This window comes from Thermobia domestica, unplaced genomic scaffold, assembly GCF_964235325.1.
Source record: "Thermobia domestica unplaced genomic scaffold, izTheDome1.hap1.1 HAP1_SCAFFOLD_319, whole genome shotgun sequence".
NCBI classification, from domain to species: domain Eukaryota; kingdom Metazoa; phylum Arthropoda; class Insecta; order Zygentoma; family Lepismatidae; genus Thermobia; species Thermobia domestica.
In genome coordinates, this window is record NW_027656033.1 from 104,513 (window position 1) to 128,100 (window position 23,588).

Consider the following 23,588-nt stretch of genomic DNA (forward strand, 5'->3'; position numbering starts at 1 on the left):
TCAGGAAGGAAAATAGTTTATTGAAAACGAATGTCTTATGGTTGAACGTCGAAATAGTCTGTCATATGCAAGGAACTGTGGGCATGTTTAGGAAGAGGCATTGTTTCAGCCTTTATGAATTCAGGAGCATTTCAAAATCAATTGTTCTCACAATTATGGTTCTCACAATATTCCTCTTGCTTTGGCATCCACAGCTAAACTAACCAAGAGAATGTGTTTGACGTTTTTAAATGTTTCATTCATTAGCATAACATTGTTCAGATATTAACGAACGGTATTTGCAACCTCATTTGGTCCTACTTTTAACTGATAATTTAGCTTGAAAATTGATTGATTGAACTGGGTTTAATGTGGACGTCAGCACAGAGGCTAACTAATCCCATCACGATAAGCCCAATGGCCGACACATTATGCTCATAAAAATAATACTTCTAAAATAAAGTAGAATCAAATAAAGTAGAATAAAACAAAAGCTAAATTAATAAAGAACAAGGCAAATAACTAAAAAATAACAATAATAGTAAATCATAACATTAGAGAACATTATCTATTTCAATCTCACGAACAAAAGGGAAAGATCTCTTAAATTTGTAATCTTCCTCCAAAAAATTAAGAAGTTTGGTTAGTCCTAAACAATCTCTTAGGTCCATTATTTGGCTACCCTCATAATCATAATTCCATATTCCCTTAACATATCAACTGTTACATCACCTTCAACAATAGCATTATTAATATACAACAAAATTTAAAGGTCATAATGGTAACGAAAAGGAACAAAGGATATAACTTAATATGAAGTAAACAACTTCTTGGATGTAACTTATTTGAACCAAATGCAGGTTTTTATTGTTATATAACCTGAAAACTATAACGTTTTCTCCATAAAATATCAAGCCTTCACAAGTAGGAAGTCGGCTCAAGGGAATACAATGGTAAGTATAACATTTTCTAAATTTCGAGAAAACTGGAAAAGAAAATTAAACATTAAACAGAACTGAACCAGTGGGTCGCGATCTATAGATTGAGAATAGTTATAAGTTATATACATTAATATTTTTTAAAAAATACAAATGTAACAAGATTAAAACCAACGCAAAGTAAGGTGTGCCTGTGAGCAGGCACGTAGCCAGGATTTCGTAATAGGAGGGTCCGAGACATGAAATACTGTGGTTATCCACACCAGAGTTCGAATATTCTAAACTATTTTACTGGTAACATATATTGATTCGTTTAGTCAGGATTTCGTAATTGGGGGGGGGGGGCAGTGTCATATGAAATATTGTGGTTATCACACAAGGGGCTTGATCACTATTTGTTAGGACAATAAAATGAGGATATGATACTAAGTATTTTAGTAACAAACTATGAAGAAATGTCGAATAAAAGAATATTAAAAAGATTTTAAAAGATTTTACAATATCTACGTTCCTTCTTCTGTTCATCCAAATATAACAATTTTTCTTTCATTACGACCTCAACTATTTTCAAAAAAGTACGTATCCAATAATGTCTTGTAAAATATTTTACAATCCTTGCGCTCCTTTCTCTATTGAATCGAATATTAACGGAACTTTCTTCTACATAACTTTTTGTTTTTAATATACGTCAAATACTGTCTGTTCCAAATGACAAGTTAAACGAGCAGTTGAAAACCGTTTCTGAAATAAGATGTTTAATACTACAGACAAGCGATGATGAAAAATTATTTTTATTTTTAGCTTTTTATTTTGTTTTATCCTTCCTTATTTTTTTATTTCTGGTCTCGAAGGGGGGGTCCGGACCCCCCGGACCCACCCCTTGGCTACGTGCCTGCTGTGAGGGAACCCGTTAGTGTCGACATTGCGTTCACACCTTTGTCGTAAGCAGTCGTTCTTTCAGAAAAAAATATTCCGGGGGGCACTGCTGGTACTATTCTATTTATAGACGTATTATTCTGGTCTCCTCCGGAGGGGTCACTCTCAGAGCTCCAAGAGGACAGTGACCCCAAAAAACATGTCTGGAAGAAACACTGGTCGTAAGATACCCGGATTGGATTCGTGGTATGAGTTCATGACACGTTAAGCTGTAAGTTTCCATGCACGTGAGATAGGTTTTGCAGGATGACTAAGTCCGAACATCTACATTAAATGTATTGCTATTACAGTAAGAAATAATGATATATATCGGGAATCGAAAACATAAATACTGTATGTGGAGGCATGAACTCAATATATGGATAAATTATATTAATATTTGTAAAATCGCCCCTAAAATTAACTAAATTTACAGAAAAGTCAGAATTTCGGGACCCTCTTCCCTGGCCTCTTGCTCATGATCCTGTCATTAACCCAATATAGAATTTTGCAATAATACTATAAAGAACTTACATGATTTCGACTGTTTTCAGGTTTGTACGGTAGGAATCTGTCTGAGTCACAGGGTCTGCTCGCATCAGATCAGATTTCAGAAGCAAGAACCAGACTCAGTCGACTTGGACAAAAAACCGTGACTCATGCCATCATTGGTGCCTACGATATACGATCTTAAATTAAGTGTAACCAGAAGAAAATAACCCATAAGTCTAGTACCTGCATACTTGTACTTTAGTAAGAGCTTTTACATTATACGTAAAAGACGCTTGTCGCCAAATTATTGAGTGATGAATAATTTAAAACTTTACTTTCGTTATAAATTTTGCGTAGGCGCGCCTGATAGTTTTTTTAAACCATTAGCAACAATATTCAGGCATACATAAGTAATTGTTTATATAGAAACAAGATGATTCTTTTATGTATGAATCCAACTGTACTTGTTGGTATGTCAATTCATAGGGTTTAGAATGGAAGGTGGCAACAAAAAATGGTCCCCTTCCTTGGCTGCAAACAAAGAACAGAATGAATCTCAATCCAGTCCGTTTCCAGTCAGAAGAAAAGTCAAAAGCATTAACAACGTTGATGACGATTCAAGTCTTTCAGATACCCTTCTCGCTCAGAAAACAGTACCGTGTTTGAGGCCTGAGAACTCCGAATGCATAGACAAACATTTGCTAGGAAATGGGACATCGTCAGCATTGGATATTGAAGATATTGCTAGTGATCAGATTACGCCCTCAATAGCAGAAATAAATAATTATTGTACTGTCAGTAACACATTGCTACTAGCAAAGGCAAGTAGATCAAGTTCTCTTCTGGATTTCACGGAAGACACAAATTGGACGCAACCACAAATATCAAATTATGTCGATGATAGAAGACAGCCAAAGGAGAAAATGTGTGTTAATATGCCTATGTCACCAATAAATAAGAAGAAAAAGGTTTATACCCTGGTTAACGTATATGAAAAAGATAATTATGCTTCTAAATGGGATAATTCGTCCGAAGAAAGTGGTGATAAAGATGAAACACAGAAAGTAGATCCTTTGATAGACAAGGAAAACCCAACATATATCGTTGAAAGAGAATACAACCCAGTTGTAACCATCGACACTGCAAGAGCAACTACATACGATTTCAAAACGAAAAACACGAGTTCAGCACAAGACACAGGAAGACCCTTAACTTCTGACAATCAAAAATTGCAGTTTAAACATGAAAGCTATACTTCAAAACCACCAACTATCGATGATTTGCCTGAAATCTCTACCTCTCACTCTCCTGAATATTCTGCGCATAATGTAAGATCTTCGTCTCGGTTAGAAAGATTAGGTTTATCCAGTTCAGATCCAGGAAAACTTTCGCTATCTAGTTGGGAATATCCCTATCAAGAAGTAACTATACTCCATAACGATTCGAAAAATAATACTTTGAATGATATGTCAATTCCAGAATGTATTCTAAATTGGGAATGTTCCGCGGGAAAAAAGCTGAAAGATCCATCACAATATTCTCTTTCGGACAATATGTCTAATACTTTAAGAGCGTTGAGTTCCAGAAGATTTTTTATGTCTGGTCTTGTAGTGAGTTTGGGATGTGCAATATTTCTGATGATTAACGTCATGTTCGATATTGTGTTTGTAATGCGACTATACCTTTATGGACAAAAAGATTATACAATGGTGTTTTTCTGTTTGCCCACTGTGCCCAATGTCTTCATGAATATTTGTAGGTAAGTGCCAAGGGATGAATATTAATAAGACCTAGGGTTTGAAAACGCCGTTTTAAAAAAAGCTGGGCTCATTTGGTTTTCTTGGTCTTTTTCGTGTTTTATTGTTCTTTTATTTACCTCCGAGTTCTCTTAAGTTTCTTTACGACAAAAATGTTTAAATGTGAGTTATATATGAAGATATCATTGTCGTAATTTGCAACAATTTCCTGTTCACTGGTGCATAAAGAGCTCTTCAAGGTTTTCCATGTTTCTATTTCAGTGGTTGAGTTCCGTGCTCCTTTACTGTTCAGTATATGTTTGTTTACCTATTGGATTTCAGCGTCCCTCTCCAGCATCGAGACTATATGAGATATGAACCTGTAGCTTAAGGTGGAATCTGTATTATCATAATGCATTCAAATTTCAATGTGGTCTCAACGGGAATCGAAACAGCGACCACGTGCACCAAAGAGGCTCGCAAGTCATTATATCAGAGGGGAGGCTATTGAGTGTTTGAGTATACAGGGAAATCAGTATTTGCTGTGAAAAAAGTTGATGCTGTACCTTGTCACCCTGCGCCAAACTCAGTACACTGCATGTAAGGAAAGCATGTGGACAGTATCATTGAAAAAAAAAATAAATGAAATCTTTAAGTTTTACGTCCCATGCTTATGCCGGCTAAGCTAAAGAAGACGGTGATGATGAGAAATGAATGAAATTTCAGAAAGAAAAAAAAACGGGGCATTCGGAAATACGTAGAAACAAACCATGGTTCGACCAGGAATGAACTAAACTAGCAGGGAAGAGAAAACAGGTAAAATTACGTTGGCTACAAAATCCGGACGAAATAACTACACAAAATTTTGACATCAGGAGGGAAACTTCCAAAACTTTTAGAACAAAGAAATGCGATTTTTTGAAATTAAAATTGATAAACTTGAAGATAATAGTTAAAAATAGGGACATGTATAAGATTATCAACGAATTTAAGAATGGTTATAAACCTCGCGCTTAGGCCTATATGTTAAAGAAAGCCGACAGAACAATTCTCACTGATACTGAAAGCATCTTGAATATATAAAAATATCTCTTTGACGAATTGCTTAACATGCATCCAAAAATGAACGTTCGTGGAGAAAGTGAAATGCAAACAGCGGAACCATATATTCCAGAGCCTAATCGAACAGAAATAGAAATCGCTATGAAGAAATTAAAGAAACAGAAATCTCCGCGTATAGAAAAAATTGCGGCTGAGTTAATAGCTTGTGCTGGAGGGGAAAAGTTGTGGAACAAAAATACATAAACTCATTTTCCATACTTGGAACAAGGAGAAATTTCCCCAAGAGTGGAAAGAATCAATCATTGTTCCAATTCACGAGAAAGGCGACAAAACTGATTGTAATAATTATTGAGGCATTTCTCTTCTGTCAACATCCTACAAAATCCTCTCAAACATTCTACGAGTATTAGCAAGATTGACTCTATTCGCAGATGAAATTATTGGAGATTATCAGTGTGGATTTAGGTGAAATCAGTCAACTATCAACCAGATATTTACGATTCGGACCCGGAAAGAAATGGGAATATAATACCCTGTTACATCAATTATTTATGGATTTTAGAAAGGCCTACGATACAGTTAAGACGGAAATATTATACAGAATTCTTACAGAATTTGGAATACCGAAAAGAACAGTTAGATTAATTAAGATATGTTGAAATGAATCCCAAAGTAAAATCCGAGTAGGAAGTTGCGTTCAAAGGGCAAAATGAAGATCGCAACTCATTGCACTTCAAGCTGGGAAACGTTTTAAATATTCTATTATCTGAGGAAAAATTTGGCGTGAAAAAGACGTCTAATACGAAAGAGAAAATGTTTGGTACTTTGGAAAACTGTTTTGAGTGACATGTTCAGACGGAATTTACATATTAAGAGGAGTTTCTTTGTCGCAATTAATTTGTTAAGTTGCGGGCTTCTCTTATGTGACTTTAACTGGAAGTTCTATTATCTGCATAATGGATAACACGTGATATCTCTAAAGCTTACTGCCGAGTGTGATCCAATTCGTGGGAAACTCATTGAATGTAATGGAAATCTAGGAAAAATTCATATACAAGATGTTTGTCTTTTACGAATTTTGACAGAATGAAAAAAGTCATTAATGAAATAAAGCAAATATTCCTTCATAATAATCGATTTAACTCCCGATTTTATGCATACTGTTAAGTTAGCTTTTGTGTTAAGACGTGTGAGTTGAAATGGTAGACCTGTTGAATGTTTTCTTTTCTTTCTGTCTCGGAAACGTATACATGTTTATAGGCTCGAACTGAAATGAAGAAACCTAGAGCGTATCATGTATCCTGTACAACTCATTCTTTAAATTTTGTTTTGGAAGTAACACAGCAAGTATATGTCATTAATAAACATGTTCATTCTTCACTATGCTTTAAAATATTTACAACTTTTTTCTCGAGTTCTACAAAACGTTTGAACCCTTTTTCCATATTTCATGAATCCAGGAAGCAAAACAACAAATACTTTTCTTTTGACACGGGCGTTCATTAAGTGCGATGAGGGAATTTAATCGCCACTGGCAACAGTAGTTATAGATGTACTACTTCAAGTTTGAGTACTAGATTCATATCGTTTGGAAGCATACCGTAGTTTCACTTGTTTGATATAATTTTACTGGTGTAAGACCATTATTAAAAAGCAGTCAATAGACTAATACTATCCTTGATCTTGTCGAAGATTGTAGTTTTTTGTATGTTGTGTCTCTTTTTTGGATAATGCTCCAATAATGTCTATCCGGTCTGAGTTTGTTTCTTTCATGGCATTTATCTGCTTAAGTTTATTGACGTCTCAAAAACAAAATTGAAGAAATGATTTGGAGAAAGTTCGATATTTGCAGCTTGTGCAATATCTAGCGTATTTTTTTTGCAGACGTAAATTTTAAGAAGAAATAAAATAAGAAATAAAATAACTTAGATACAAAGAAAAAGAATACAAGCAATAAATTTAGTACTTTTTGCGGACAATTCGTTTCAAACGGTCCAGATTTGCTATTTGTAGGCACAGTAAACAAAATTAGAAATTACAATATTAAATTGATCAGAGAATGCGAATAAATGCAGGAAAGAAAAATTAAGTAACACGAGAAAAAGTACAAAATATAAAACACAATAAATGAGAATCCAAATTAAATATTGTTTACTTAAGAAGGATTTTATTGAATTAGATTTCATTACAAGTACCTTTACGAAAGACTGTAAAAAAATATTTTATAATACAATTTCACAAATTTCATTTTAATGTATTTTATGTATTTTTTTCTTTCAGGGGATTGACAGTATTGACTTGGGAAGGAAAATGGTATCGATCTTTGTACATCTTTACAGGAAGAGTGGTAGCTGCTCTGCTTGGAGTAGATCCTATCCTCAGGTAAATGAGTATTTTAAATCAGTGACTGTAGACATACAACATATAAGGAAAGCAAACAACTGTTTACTTCTTTTCTGGCCACGCCTTCAGAGCTAGACCCTCCTCAATCAATATTGAAAAGGCTGTTCTAATACTAGATAGTAGAAAAACACAGACTCCAAAATCCCTAACGTAATACTATAAAGACAGAACTCTTGTTGGCTCTGTTACTCCCCTTTTAACCAACGACTGTTTCGTTTCTTGGTTACGTGCTTTATATAGGTTGTGCATATATTAATACGTTCACTATTGTAGAAATCCTTACTCCACTGATCAACGCAGGTGTTGTTCTCTTTTCAGATGGGAGAGGTTGGTGCAGGATTAAGAACACTATCCTTCTTAAAGAATGAAAAGTTAAGAATGAGAATAAAAATCATCTTCTGGATCCTCTTGTAGTAAAATGTTCCAGAGATAAAATACGCTAGTCTCTTATTTGGACCTCCGGGGCTCACCTACTATTATTAAGTATCCTCCCTGTAGTTTCTGGGCCTAATAGTAGAGAAGTTTTCTTCCGTAAGTTCAGTAAATTAGAACTCTTTCTTCCACGTTTCTCGATCTTCAACTTCCTCTTTTAATTTGCAATCTGACCTATTTTTCATACCTTCGATCAGTTTTGTTCTTTCTACTCGCTTTCCATCCATTTACCATCTATGGTGTTATGATGAAGACATGGCCAATCCAATTGGCCTTCCTGCGATAGATGCTAGTTAAAAACGTCCTCTTCGTTTGTTCCTCGAACACCACCTCTCTAAATATTTCTTCTTCAACTTTCGTAATGTCCAAGTGCAATACTCACGTCAGTAGGATGGGGACACTTGGGGGTGTTTTTTCCTGCTGCGCATGCGCAAACAAGCCACGTCCCCTTCACGCTGATTGGCTGGCGCCGGTCACGTGACCCCACCCCTGGCCCGGCCCCCTTCACGTTGATTGGCTGGCGCAGTTCACGTGACCACCCACAGGCCACGCCCCCTTGGTCACGCTTCACGCTTGGCCCCGCCCACGCCCACGTATGGGAAATCGAACACCTTGAACCGTCCACCCACGGTCTTTTACGACTTCCATTATAGGAGTGTATTTGTTCCCTTTTATGAGTAGGGATGCGCACGAGTCGAGACATGTCTCGAATCTCGACTCGACTCGACTCGAATTCGAGTCGAGATTCGAGTCGAGACACACTTTGTAAAATTCGAGACGAGTCGAGACAAACGTGTTTCTCGACTCGAATTTTCGAGTCGAGACACGAGTCGAGTCGAGTCGAGACAGCTCATAAAAATCTCGACTCGACTCGAATGTCTCGAAAATTTTTCTAAAACTTTTAATATTATTATGAAGAAATTATTCACTCAGGAACAGCCTTGAAACCAATTCCAGCATTTATTACTTTAGAAAGGTACAGAACGTATAAATTTAATAGTTAATCTTCCGAGATCAAGATCTAATTTTCAGCTCAATTCAGTTAATTAAAACTAGTAATTAATGTCGTGATATTTTATTGTACTTCAAATAATAATAATAATAATAATAATAATAATAATAATAATAATAATAATAATAATAATAATAATAATAATAATAATAATAATTGATTATCTAGTTTGTTGCAATAAAGTGAACATCATAAATTGTCTGAATGAGCAATTGGCAGTCTATAGTAATTTAGCATAGTTATAACTATTGTGTTTTTATTTCCATGAACGATATAGGGCTATATAACTTCTGGACAGGGCCAGATTTAAGGGGGTGCAAAGGTGCACGCTACCCCCTTTGTTGTAAATATACCTGTCTAAAATGAGAAGCTAGCAATGAAAATACCGCGACATTGGTGTGTCGTGAATGGGCCACTGATGTACCGCGAGGATATCAAAACAAAATTATTAATTCTATAGCAATCAAATTGCAAAACGTAGGGGAAAATGTATATTTGTATTGCACATTACTATGAACCTCTACTATGGATCTACAATTTTAAGTTTCATGACGTGTTACTTTTCTGTACGTTTCTAATGTTGAAAAAAGTATTTGTTATTGTTATGACCATTATTGCTTCTTTATCGTTACAGACTATTTCGTAACTTGAAAATTTAAAATATCATTCAATCCTTTCGATAAATTATTTACATTTGTGTTTTAAAAGTAAAATAGATTTATTTGTTCGTTCGTTATTTAATGATCTTCATTCTTAGTAAAAGGTTGGATACAGTTTTCGAAAGAGTAAGCGTATTTTTAATAACCTGAGTCCAACATTTCATTGCAGTTGTTTTCTCCTTTTAAATTAGAATGAAAAATAAGCATAGTGATTTACCACGAGGAAAACCCACTGATCGAGCTTTCTTCTCTGTGCGAAGGAGATCAGTAATCAAAGAAAAAAAATACCAGTGTGTTTTATATTTACAAATAATAATATCTATAAGTGTGCCGCGAGAATCCATGTTACACCCATAGTGTGCTGCAAGTTGAAAAAGGTTGGGAAACGCTGGTTTAGAGGAAAGAATAATTGGTACACTCCCTCCTCCCTGCTCTCTCTCTGCCTAGTATATTTTCTTTATTTTATTGTCTCCGAAACACCATTCCAGACAAATGCTTTTCGGTAGAAAAGTTAGAAACAAACCATCCCGCTCTTGGACAAAGTGGGCAACATGCGGTATAGTTGAGGTGCTACATCGCAGAAATCAACGAAAAACTGCAAATTGTGATAAGAACATTCCCGTTGGTATAAATAATGTTTAAGGTTATACAATGAAATTAAGTCGGGGAGGCATCGTCTAAACTCAAAGAAATCCAAGATGGCGGCCATATTTCAAAATAGCTGTGCGGTTACAGTTTTTCTGTTATACATCGCAGGAATTAAGTGTTTGGTATCGATTTATAGGTTTTTGAGGTCAAGGATTCCAATTTTTATGTTAAAAACAAATTAGAAATTACTATATGTGTTTTCTGTTCCATATATGTACTTTTTAAAATTGAAACATAGGCGAAATCATTATACACTATTTTCATCTAAAAATATATGATATAATGCTTCATTTAAACTGAATATTTCTGAAGTTGAACAATGTTTCTAGACCATAACGAAAACATATCGACAAGCGCCACAGCCATTGATTCTTACACTCATTCATTGTTCACATTCATTCTTACAGTTGCATAATGGTGTACAAGACAGTCCAACATGTTTGCATCCACACTTATTTCTACAGTTTTTGCACGTACATTTTATTAGTTCTCTACATGAGTCCGAAATTTCTATTAAATCCGACCATTTCACGTGCCATGATGCATCATTCAACCACCATCTCCAGTCGGCTGGAGAAGGTACACATATTGTGCGTTTGTTTGCTTGTCCCCAAACGTGTCCATGTTGGAAAGCACTACGTAACACTTGTTGTTGTAATGCGTTCTTCGTCGGTGGAAGATTTTCAAGGGGACGAGTTTTGGGTCATGAACAACTCCTGTCGTGCATCATTGTCACTTCTACTGTTACTGGTTGATCAGTATAGTAGTACCACGTATCTTTCAGAATGTCAAAAATTGCTGTTGGAATGGAAGTTTGAGGTTGTGAGATGAAAGAAAATGCAGTGGTGGCTTCTTTAAACAGCATCCATGTCTTCCAAGTTGATTTTTTTTGTTTTCCCTGTAAAATTTGGAATGCTGTCAGAACACGTAATAGCATTGAATCCTGGTAAAGCTATAGCCTTTTCGCTTCCCATCGCTTCAGCTATTCCATTAACTGGGATAAATCTGTAATTCTTTCCTGTTCCGAATGCAATCCAAAGTTTATTTAGGCCCTTGGTTAACAAGAGAAAGAAGTAAGCAATTGCTAAGCCTACGACATCGGTATCTACATTGCGTATAACAATATTTTTGAAGCCTTTTCTACGTTGTCTTGGAGATGAAGTATTGTCCTTGTGTCCGCTTCTTCATGGCAAGGGCAATGGGCACCAATTAGAGAACTTAATGCAGTAATATTGCCTTTAACTTCTTCTCCTGCATTTGTAATATTATTAACAGCTAATTTCCAAGTAGAGTAAAAAGCTCTTCTTTGTTGCTGGAATTCCGCAAGAAATCTTGCCGATGTTTAGGTAATGTCACGTGTGAAGCACTTGTCTCCTAGTTCCAGCTCCTCTCTTCTGTCTAGGTTCACCTTTAACACTTGGTATAGTGTATCTATCCCAAATCAAATCAATTCTTTAATAACCAAAATTTTCAATGTCGTTACAAATGTGAGGATGAAATGTGTTCATATAGTAGCCACCAAATGTTCTTGAGGAATGTGGTTTTAAAATGTTAGTAAGAACTGCACAGTCATAAACTATAGCATTACAGGTTCAAGGAAAGGCATTATCATTATTGTCTACAGTATCTTCTAGAATGTGTACTAAGTCAGATTTATTGCCTAATCTAAATTCGCCATTACTTGAAAATACAGACGGAAATGGTTGGTTTTCGTGCTTTAAAGAATTCTTCATATCCAACTGATGATTTTCTGTAACTATAAAGAGTCTAGAAAACAGTTTAACATCTGTTTTTAAAGTTCGTAAGTATGCTATTGTGTTTGCTAGCGTCCTTCGCAGGAGTGCTAAACAGGGATATTCTGTTCTTCTTCAAAGGTTGAAATATTGTTGTAAACTGTTTTAGCAACACGCAACAAAGCAAGGGCATCTTTATCTTCGTCGTTTTTACAAGATTCCAACATGGTATCACCAACAGTTTTATCATATGCTAACATATACTTTGTGCCAGACATTTGTACCGTCATATACGGGAAATGTGCGAGAATCCTTTGTCGTAATCTTCAGGTGTGGCATTTTCTCATCCGTTCCTAGTAGTTTGCATTAGTCTCATCTTGTACATTTTTGTCAGGACACTCATCTTGAAAACTGGTTGTGTTTCATCTGAACCCTTCATGCTTTCCTCCATGAAATTAACTCTGCAAAGACTACTCCTTCACATACATGAACATTGCAAGTTGGTGTCGATTACTACTCCGAGACTTGTTATACAATACTGCTAGGCACTTTGCATGGTATTTTGCATCTAGAGCAATCACCACCACCACTACCACTAAGTTTTGCTAGTAGAACACTATTTCCTTGTTCAATGGCACACTTCCTCACCTTTTTATCTACTTGTAACGGGGTTATTGATCCTTGCTGGTCGCAGAACTATCACAAAAGAAACACATCTCTTTAGAAGTAGATGATTGGTGTTTACGCTCATGCGATAATTATGTAGACTCTTTGTCACCTTCATGAAGCTTCGATTTCTTTGCTCTTTCGAACATTGTCGAGTTATAATTTAATGCACATTTTTTGTGCCATTTAGCTTGTTGTTTAAAAGTGCTTTTTCCACTCCACAGTTATCTTCATCAAATAGTTTTATATCTATATCACTGGGTAAGCCACAAAGAGATTGAAAGTTTTCTTAGTTCTTCGCAAGTGTTGCGTATCCAGTGTTACGAAAAGATGTATTTGGGTTATTTGCAGGACATATCAAATGTTCATCAGATATCTTTTGACACAGTATACACTTTGTCTAATCAACACTTTTAGTTCTTTTTTTATCTCCCAGGTCACAAGCAGGAACTATTCGGAGACGCTTTGCCATTTTCGATTGCCACTTTCACGTACTCAAATCTGAAAAAAAATTAAAAAATAATAATAAAAACAGGGATTAGTTGGGTGTTGCATTTCTTACAACGAGTTTACTATTTTATAAAGGAACCAGAAATATAAAATCCTGCACTCGTGATCAGAACGTTTACTTAGCGCAAAGCAATATATATATATATATATATATATATATATATATATATATATATATATATATATATATATATATATATATATATATAAAATTCCTAACTCGTTTTTAACACAAAAATTGCAAGCCTTGGCCTCAAAAACCTATAAATTGATACCAAACACTCAATTCCTGCGACGTATAACAGAAAAACTGTAACCGCGTAGCTATTTTGAAATATGGCCGCCATCTTGGATTTCTTTGCGTTTAGACGATGCCTCTCCGACTTAATTTCATTGAATAACCTTAAACATTATTTATACCAAAGGGGATGTTCTTATCACAATTTGCAGTTTTTATACACGTAGCACCTCAACTAGTAGTCAGGTCAATGAACCTGCTTTGGAAATTTTCGTGCAATTTAGGTTACTGAGAGGGTGTAGTTTCTTCAACTAAGCCGCCTTCTACCAGGGGCGGATCCAGGACCGACTTCTGGGGGGGGGCGATGGGTTGTCATACTGCTACTTTTAAGGGCTCCAAACTTCGGGATGGGTTTTATTTATATATAAAAAATAAGAAAGTTTCCTCTTCTGGGGGGGGGCGATCGCCCCGATCGCCCCCCCTGGATCCGCCCCTGCCTTCTACTATGGCTCGTGCCATAAATAAGTCATCGTCTGATCATATGGGAAACACCGCTAGTTGTCCTTGCCTGACATCTGTTTCATATTCACATAGCAAATGTTTATATATATATATATATATATATATATATATATATATATATATATATATAGACGGTGTTGTATCTATCCAGAGAAATATCATCCGCCCCTGTTCCCATTTGATATGTTGCGGTTGACCCCCTTGAGCCTTATGATGGGAGCCCTGGGGGACTTGCTTCTTACCAAGTTCTCTTGGCCCTCGACCACCGCCTCCTCGATTCACTTACCTGCTTGTACATTCTTTTCAAAAACCATTGTCTCCCGCGTGAACGCTTGTTTTCTAATTTCGACGCTAGAGTGCAGCACGTACTGCCCATTTTCTGTGAGTAAATCTTTATGGTTTGCATAGGAATGACCACGCTTTTCCAATAGTTTAGAAAAGAAAATGGTCTTATATTGTTGGGTATCATTCTGCAAAGCAAGAAAAGGCAAGTTGGAATACAATGGAGTGTTATTTCATGAAATGCCATCCGATAATGAACTACGTAAGAACATTAATAGGGGTATACATGAGGGATACTAGATTTTCCGTTTTTTCCTCAAGCCTTTGGCAGTTCCATATACGAAACTCTCTAAGTCATTAAACTAACTGTATACTCCACATTTGATGAGTTGGACAATGAGGTATATTGACGAGGAGTTATAAAATGAAAAAGATCTCCAGTATTAGACTTCCAAACTATACTATGTATAAGTGTTGGCAGTCTTATAGAACGGCTATGTCCTTCGGTTGACAGGTATCAGAGCAAAAACGGCAAGAGCTATCGACATGCAGTTTTCGGGAATCGATTCAGTATCCCTGGAATATTTTCCATCTCCTTGGACTACCTTCTACTTAAGACGGAAGTGGTTGAAATCGACCACTTCCGGTTTCAACAGTAAAGCTTATAACTCAAAACGGTGATAGATAGCCACAAACTGTTTTCGGAAATTGATTCATGGTCTCAGAGAAATAACCTCTGCACCCCTATATTTTAGTAAAACTGGAAGTTGAAGAAATTCAGTACTACGTCCAGTTTCAATGTTGATTTTCATATAGTAAAAATGATAAGAGATTTTGCGAAACGTTTTTCAGTAATCAATTCAGTTCCAAGAATATACTCCATGTCTTCAATATAGTATTCAATTTGCATAGCTTGGAAGTCTACTGTAGTTTCACAGTCAGAAACGATACTCACTTGTATATATTGGATATTGTTGCTCTCGAGACAAGATTTAAGCTATTTCATCTCAAGAAGCTGTTGCTATATTGTGAGACAGCTTTGTCATCTCGTTTCTCATAGACAGTTGCTGTTTCGTATCGTGGGCAACACTAATTTTAATTTTAAAACAAATCGTGGGCAACACTAATTTTAATATTAAAACAATGTACAGTTTGGCTTAGAGTAAAAACAATCTATATAACATGTTGTGGTGTGGTTTGCGATAGCCCAAAGTTTATTAGAAAAGGTACAATTCTTTGTGTTTCACATTTGTATTAGTAATGACTAGTGTTGGGGTTTAAACTTCCTTATGATATATATATATATATATATATATATATATATATATATATATATATATATATATATATATAGAGAGAGAGAGAGAGAGAGAGAGAGAGAGAGAGAGAGGATGGCCCAAAAGTAGGTATACAGTAACTTACTGATCAACCCATTGCTTTTTATATCATTTCTTATTGCTATCCATAAGGTAGACTTAGTTTCTTTATTATTTATTCTTAATGTCTTTGTACTTATATCTTAACCTCGGAACAGCCGAAACAAATGAACCTATAAGCTAGAATGTTAGAGGGTATATACCTGATCAATGCAGGGGTGTAGGCGTATACCTACTTTTGAACCACCCTGTATAATTACTCTTATAGTTAATGGCGCCGATTTCTCAGTAAATTTGGGAGGGGGGGCATTCAGATGCAGAAGACATATATGTGGATTTTAAGACAAATTGCATTCAAATTATACCGAATATCGCATATTCATAAGTACAATACGGGGGGCCGGGACCCCCGCCCCCAGGATCGGCACTCTTGCTTATAGCATCAGAGTTCCTTCACAAGAAAGCATAAAATTATATATATTCTATTTAGGCCAATATATGATTGAGCGTATTTTCATTTTTGTGCCTCAGCCGTAACATCAACAAATGTGTTTCTATTTGAACAAATATTTTTTTCTACTTCTTCAATGACTACCGTATATTATATCTTTTACGCAAACCATTTGAATTTCTTTACATTCTTTTTATTAGCATGCATTGTGTACGTACAGATGTCAAACTGCAACGCAACAGGATTGACTGTCAAACGGTAGGATGCCATGGTAGGACCTGCCACCTAGTGGCGAATTCGTGATGAAAGGTACACACATTTTTTGGCTGATTGAGCAGGCAGCTTAGAGGGAGCGGACGGATGTAGAAGGCAGTGCCCTCGACATGAGTACATTCCTGTGCAATTGGATTTGCAACATCTCTTTTCGCTTCGCAGCAATTTGAGATCACATTGTTCGATGCCATGTTAAGACAGCACATATTTGTGGCGTCCATTTTGAAAAACATGCTTCATATAGCAAATGTTTCCTATATATGTTGTTGCACATTCCATGATCAATCGAGAGAGGTAACTCGTAACACTCGGTCCCTGTTTCCTTTTGAAAATTTGAAGTTGACTCCTGGGGCCCTATGTTGGGGATCCTGGGGGCACTTGCTTCTCACAGACTTTTATCACCCCCTGACATTGGTACATTCCTGGACAACTGGATCCGTCACATTTTTGTTCGTTTCGCAAATCTTTCAGGTCACAAAGTTTGATGGGACACCCTGCATATTCCCACATACGACCCAACCATGACATAATGTTCACTACTTCTATTATCGGTTGTTGGCTCAACCCAACCATTTCATGTTCCCCGACTTGACATTGCCTCAATCACTCTAACATTGATGCATTCCGAGTGATGCCTGTTGCCGAAATTTTCTTTTTCTGAAGCGAGTGGCCTAACTATATTAGACTTGTCTGGATGTCCATGGCCAGTCTTGCCAACTTTCGAACTCGTTTTTCTTTTCGACTCTAGGTACGTCGGTTTCCTGCATATTCGGTGCTTCTTGTTTTGTTCATTCTAATATGTACAGCCCCTGATCAAATGTAGCGCATTATGGCCAACTCCGTTTCTTCCGTATTTTTCGTACTTCTGTTTTTTTCTATTTTCTTTTGTTAGATTGTACCACTGATTAGACACGCCATATCTTATGTTCTACATGACAGGTTGACACTGAATATTGCACTCACTTCATATAGTGCTCTTTGCAAAACATGTACTTTTCATTGCAGTTGGCAACACTGTTAACCCCACTGGTGGCCTTCATTTGTTCCCTATTGTGGCAAGTCTCTTTCTATACATCACTTGTCAGCATTGTATTTTGCCGTGTCCCCCCCTTTTTTTTTTGTATTTGCACTTTTCCCCCTTGTCTAGCCTTGTTGTTTCCCGAACTTCCACTCCTTATATTTCCTGAGCCTATTGCTATGGGCAGCTAATTTTTTGGGAATGCTCATCTCTGTTACAGCTCTTTCAATTGGCATAGGCCACACCTTTCACTGCAGCTATCATTTTCGGAAGGTTCCCTTGTGAGATCCGAACGAGACAATTGTGTTGGCATTGGATATGTTATAACTAGACGAATCCCGAAGTTATACCTGTCACCGGGCGGGATACCGTGAGTTACAACATATTCAACGAACTTAAAAAGTTCGTTACTGAATTCTCTATGTCTGTGTGTCTATCTGTCCGTCTGTATGTTATTTGCAATTTTATCAATTTTGTACACTGCATTTAGATAGAGCATCAAAAACTATTAGACAAAATGATTAAATTTTTCGCGTCAATCTAACCGTTCGCAAGATAGTGGCCAAAAAATGACCGATTTACAGAAATTTAAGCAGCCATATCTCGGGAACCGTAAGTCATAGAGAGATCATATTGGTGTTGATCAATATCTAAAAGGATGGTAAACATTTTGGTACCAAATAGTAACCGGTAGTCACTGTCCAACTGGCCAGTAGTTTGGCCAATGGCCAGTTGGCCAGTGACCACCAATTAATATCAGGACAAAAATGTTTAGCATTCTATTAGGGATTGATTACCACCAATATCATATCTCTATGGCTTACCGTTCCCGTGATGTTGGCCAAAAACATGGCCAATTTCTAGATATTTAAAAAGCCATAGCTAGGAAATTACCTGCTAGAATAGTTTGAACCGAGTCATTTGTTCGGAAACGATTGGGTAAATGGAAAACTCGGTGAACATGTATCCCATCATTTTCAAGGCCACACTTTTTTGGGGTAAAAAGTTTGCCTCAGGGTTCCCCGCAGGGCCCCAGACGGGATCCAACTAAAAAGTTTAAAATGGAAAGGGGGGTTAAGTAGCACAGCGTTTGAAATCTATTGTAAAATGAAGGAAAATGGAGCAAGTCTTGACTCTCTACGACAACCCTGTGCAAAATGGCGGCGGGTCAAAATGAAAACAAAAACTTAATTGAAAAGTCCACGGCCACCCGTATAAATCGAAAATGGTGAGACAAATGTAAAAACAAGGACGTGTGGTATTACGAGATCGAGCTGAAGAGAATTTCACAGTAAATATCAAGCTCAAGCTCGAATTAGTGAGAAACTTGACTAGTGTTATCCTCATTGAGATTAGCGAACGCGAGCTCCATTGAGGATAGAGAGCATGAGCCCGAGTGAGTCACGGTTGCAAAATTACCAATTTTACTTCTTTCTTTCTTTCTTTCTTTTCTTTTCTTTTTTTCCTACTCCAATGCTCAAGGTTTATGAACAGCAGAAGTGCTTGCTAGAAAGACCTTAATTAGCATTGCTTGAATTATCCATAGACTAGGAACTGCTTAGATATCTAATGCAACTTACGTTCGCATTTTAACAATTCAGGTTGTAATTAAAACCTTGAATACTGAGCAGATGAGTACGCAGAATGTTTTGTTGGGGTGTATTTCTAATACGCAATTAATTCTTCGTAAACAAATACAACTCTATAATATCTGAAGCGGCTTGAGTTGGATAGAATGAAAACGTGAACATGTATTCGAACTGCGCAATGTATTGTTAATTATCATGAACTGGAACAATTAGAAAAAAATGGAGGCGCGACTGATGAGCACCAAACATCAAAATTTCACAAGGCATGGTCAAAGCTCACACCTCAAAGACCAGAAAAAAAGATTGCCCCATCAACTAACCGTTGTCTTGTCCAAGTCAGTTGCTTCTTTTCATTGTGAAATTTCCTGCATGTTAATCAGAATGTTGAAAATTTCCTACATTTTAAATTTATTTAGTATGTACTGATCAGTCAGAACATTATCAACCTACTATCGATATAATTTCCGTCCAGGCGATATCTGTGTCACCTGCCGACGAATGCCTGCTAGTCAGTCACGCGTACGGTGCATGTAGTATGAGTGAGAGTGCTGGCCGTGTGTAGAATGGGGAAGGCGCGCGATCTGAGTTTGACCGAGGGCAGGTTGTAATGACCCGCATACTCGGCAGGAGAATTTCGGAAACTGCAGGACTTGTCGGATGTTCGAGGAGTGCTGTGGTGAGTGTCTTCAACAAGTCGCGAAACCAAGGGAAAACGACGTCCAAACGTCGAGGGGTTGGGCGCCCCCACCTCATTAGAAATGTCGGACGTCATAGGCTGGGCAGACTGGTAAAACAAGACAGGCAGCGAACTGTGGCAGAACTAACATCATACTTTATGACTGGGCAAAGTACAAGTGCGTTTGAACACACAGTGCACCAAACACCCCTAATGATGGTCCTCTGAAGCCCATGTCCCATCTATGTGCGAATGTTAACACCACGACATCGGCAACTGCGACTGAAATGAACACATGACCATCGTCATTAAACCTTGGCACAGTGGCAGAGTGTTGCATTGTCTGATGAATCCCGATACCTTCTTCATCATGACGATGGGAGGGTGCGAATTCGTCGTGTTTCAAGAGAACAGTTGTACTGCGGGACGGAGACAAGCTGGCGGTGGCTTAATTATGCTCCGGAAAACATTCACGTGAGCATCTATGTGTCTAGTGAAGCTCAAGCAAGGCACCATGACGGCCAAGGCGTATCACACACTGCTTGCAGACGACGACCATGTTTCCCAACGGTAGTGGCATTTTTCGAAAAGATAATGCACCATATCACAAGGCCAGGATTGTGGTGGAGTGGTTCTAGGAACACAGGGACAAGTTCCAAGTGATGTGCTGGCCGCCCAACTCGCCTGATCTGAACCTAATCGAACACAAATGGGATGTGATTGAACATGACTTCAGAGCGCATCGCCCCTCTTCCCGGAATTTACGGAAATTAGACGACCTGTGTGCAAGGGCGCCGATCCTGGGGGGCCGAGGGGGCCCGGGCACCCCCAAAGCTGATGTGAGCCCCCGCATTGTATTTATGAATATACAATATTTGGCATAATTTGAATACAATTTGTCTTAAAATCCTCATATATATGCCTTCTGCATCTGAATGCCCCCCACATTTACAGAAAAATCGGCGCCCTTGCCTATGTGTACCAATCAACTCTCTCCAGTGATCTTTCAAGGATCATTGTGTCCATGCCAAGACGCGTCGCCATTGTTATCCGTGCCAAAGTTGGACACACTGTATAACGACTTATCAAAAGATAGTCGTAAACCTGGTTCGTTTGCTGGGATAAAAATTCGAAGTGGTAGTAATTCTTTGGCATAAAAATATTAGTTTCGATATTTAAATACCATTAATCTCACCTTTTTAATAAAACTGACAACGTCTATAAACGCTGTTAAACTGGTTTATTATTTGATATAACTTATAATATCCTTTTCTTAAAACTGTTAAGTACACAAACTCACTGACTAGTTAACCATAAAACATGTTCATATCATCAACTATCCCATAATAATCACTTACATATATTAAAAACAATCTTCTTTTGTTAATATAAAAATGAACATTCTACTAAGTATAGTGCATATGTATGAGTACTTTCTGCCCAAGGTACAGGTAAATATTACACAAACCAAAGTATTTTGTTGTATAAAAATGTCGCTCGACAAAGGGACTGAATATAAAAGTCATGAGTAGGCTTGGCTTTTATCTTCAAGAACCACTGGTCCGTTTACATTAGTGTTCTTATATTATATATGTCCATCATATTTTGATCGCACCTTGTATATCTATTCATTATATTTCACATATACATATATATATAAATACATTCATAACAATTCTTTCATTTCATCAATATTTACCTTTAATTACATTAATTATATTTATTTTATTATTATCCACTATATTATTAATATATTTCCTTATTAAAATATCGTCGCTTATTTAATTAATCGTCGACGGGTGCGATTTCGAAAAATGTAAAGGACAAACGTGGGTTACAAATAATATTAATCTTTACGGGCGCATTAAATAACAAATAAGTCGGATGTTGCATTTAAAGGTATACATAGTAGCACTAAGATGTTATAATAAAGAAGAATTTCTTTCAAGGTAGTCGTTGGATAATTGATTTTATAGAATAGAGCTTCTTTTTAACATAATCTTTGATAATTAAGTTTTCAACACAAATCAATCTAATATAAATAATCTTTGCTTTTAATTAATTATAAATCGAATTATAATTCCTCATATTAACAAGAAAGAATAAAAATCATTTGAAAATTAATTTTCCAGTCTACCTAAAACTCTATTTAAGCATTTCAAGTATTTTTAAGAATCGTTTCCAGTCTACCTAAAACTCTATTTAAGCATTTCAAGTATTTTTAAGAATCGTTTTCATTATTGATATTAACACATAAACTTAAAATGAAAATTTACAGGAATCTACAACTAACATGAATTTAACCTAATTTCAGTAACGGTAATCAGGTTACATTCGAACTTGCATACGGTTCTAATAAAGTACATTGTACTGCGCTATCATGATTAGGTTCTACATTGTGTTGTACATGTCTTTCATCGTGATTCTGACTTTGGTATGAAGTCCCATCTCTGGATCTCCAATTACGTCTATCCACGTAGTTCGCTGCATTTCTGGAAGTTCGCTCAGTACTTCGATTATTTTTATATCTACTGCTGTTGAGTGATCTGACATCATAATTACCATGATTAGTTAGGTTAAGCGGATTCCCTACATAACCTTGTCTATTTTGCTCATTTGGATTGCTAGAGTATACTCGGCTTAGGTTAGGTCCTGTATTATTCACACTCCGAATATTTAAATTCCGAACAGGCACCAAATGATCTGAATTATTCTTACTTTTACCCATTCCTGATTGTGGGTTCATGGCATGGTATTGAGTTTCGTAGCATTGGACAAGCATCAATAAATGGCTGAAACTCATACACTGTGTGGAAAATAAGATCTGTTGCAGTTTAAATGGAAGCAAATTTCGAATCGATGCTATTATTCTCGATTCCGATTGCAAAGGATTAACGACCTTTAAGTCGTTGTAGACATTTACAACAAACTCTACAAGAGATTTGTGCAATCGAGGATTGAAGTGTTGATTTCTAAGGGTGGCATCTCTATTTGCCAGCAAAAAGTCATTTTCATAATTTGCGATCAATGCCGCTTTGAATTCCTCATAGGTACTAATGTGATCACGTATTGCTTTAAACCATAAGGAACAAGGTGGGAGTAATACATGGGGTATTAATTTCATATATTGTGATCGGTCGATAGACATTATATTACATTCGTCTTGGAATTTCTCTAAGAAAGAAGTAGCATTCTCATTACACTTACCACTGAATTTGCTCATAGCTCTGATTTCACTCATTTTAACACTTAATTTTACCTTCTTTTTCTCATTCCTTGTTCTTGTTGAGTGATTGTTCCTATCCGTGACGTGCTGTGTCATGACACCATCTATGTTTCGCTCATCAGTGCTCTTTGGACAACTTTCTTCTAGTATAATATCCTCATCAGATCCGGGCGAAGGCGAGTTCATCTCTGGTGAGTGGGGCAACTCAAAGCGATCACTACCCAAGTTATTACGGAAAATGTTGTCTTTAGCCTGTAACGTTCTAATCTCTTCCTGAATAGTAGCTAACAACTGTGTATTTACACGTATGTTATTAGAGTTGTTGCTGACCTGGATCTTTTGCTGTTTAATGGAAGATTCTATTACTTCTAAATCTTTTTTTACAGCACTAATTTCTTGGTTTTGTTGATTGTGCTTTTCTTGACAATCATCGGATATCCTTTTTAACTTTTCCTCGAACTGTGAGGAAATGTCGTTCACCACCTGGACAATTGTCTGTTTCGTTTCGTCGGATTTCTGTTCTATCCGTCTACTTAATTCTTCATATTGCTTGTTAGCTTCGTCAAACTTCTGTTCTATCTTATGTTCCATGGTCTTGTTAGATTCGTTGAATTTCTGTTCCATGGTCTTGTTAGATTCGTTGAATTTCTGTTCCATGGTCTTGTTAGATTCGTTGAATTTCTGTTCCATGGTCTGCTTTATCTCGGTAGACATCTGCATTATTTGTCGCTGTAAAGCTAACAAGATATCTT

At 36.7% G+C, this 23,588-nt stretch overlaps 1 protein-coding gene across 1 annotated transcript in view; it reads left to right on the forward strand.

Moving 5' to 3' along the window:
• The first annotated feature begins 2,752 nt into the window (after window positions 1–2,752).
• The window catches only part of LOC145676739 (uncharacterized), a 100,638-nt gene continuing 79,802 nt past the window's right edge, over window positions 2,753–23,588 (forward strand). Inside the window, exons 1-2 of the mRNA XM_081747550.1 lie at window positions 2,753–4,083; window positions 7,403–7,504. Of these exons, the coding sequence (XP_081603676.1) occupies window positions 2,819–4,083; window positions 7,403–7,504 (1,367 nt within the window). The 5' untranslated portion in view covers window positions 2,753–2,818. The remainder of the gene's footprint in view (window positions 4,084–7,402; window positions 7,505–23,588) is intronic.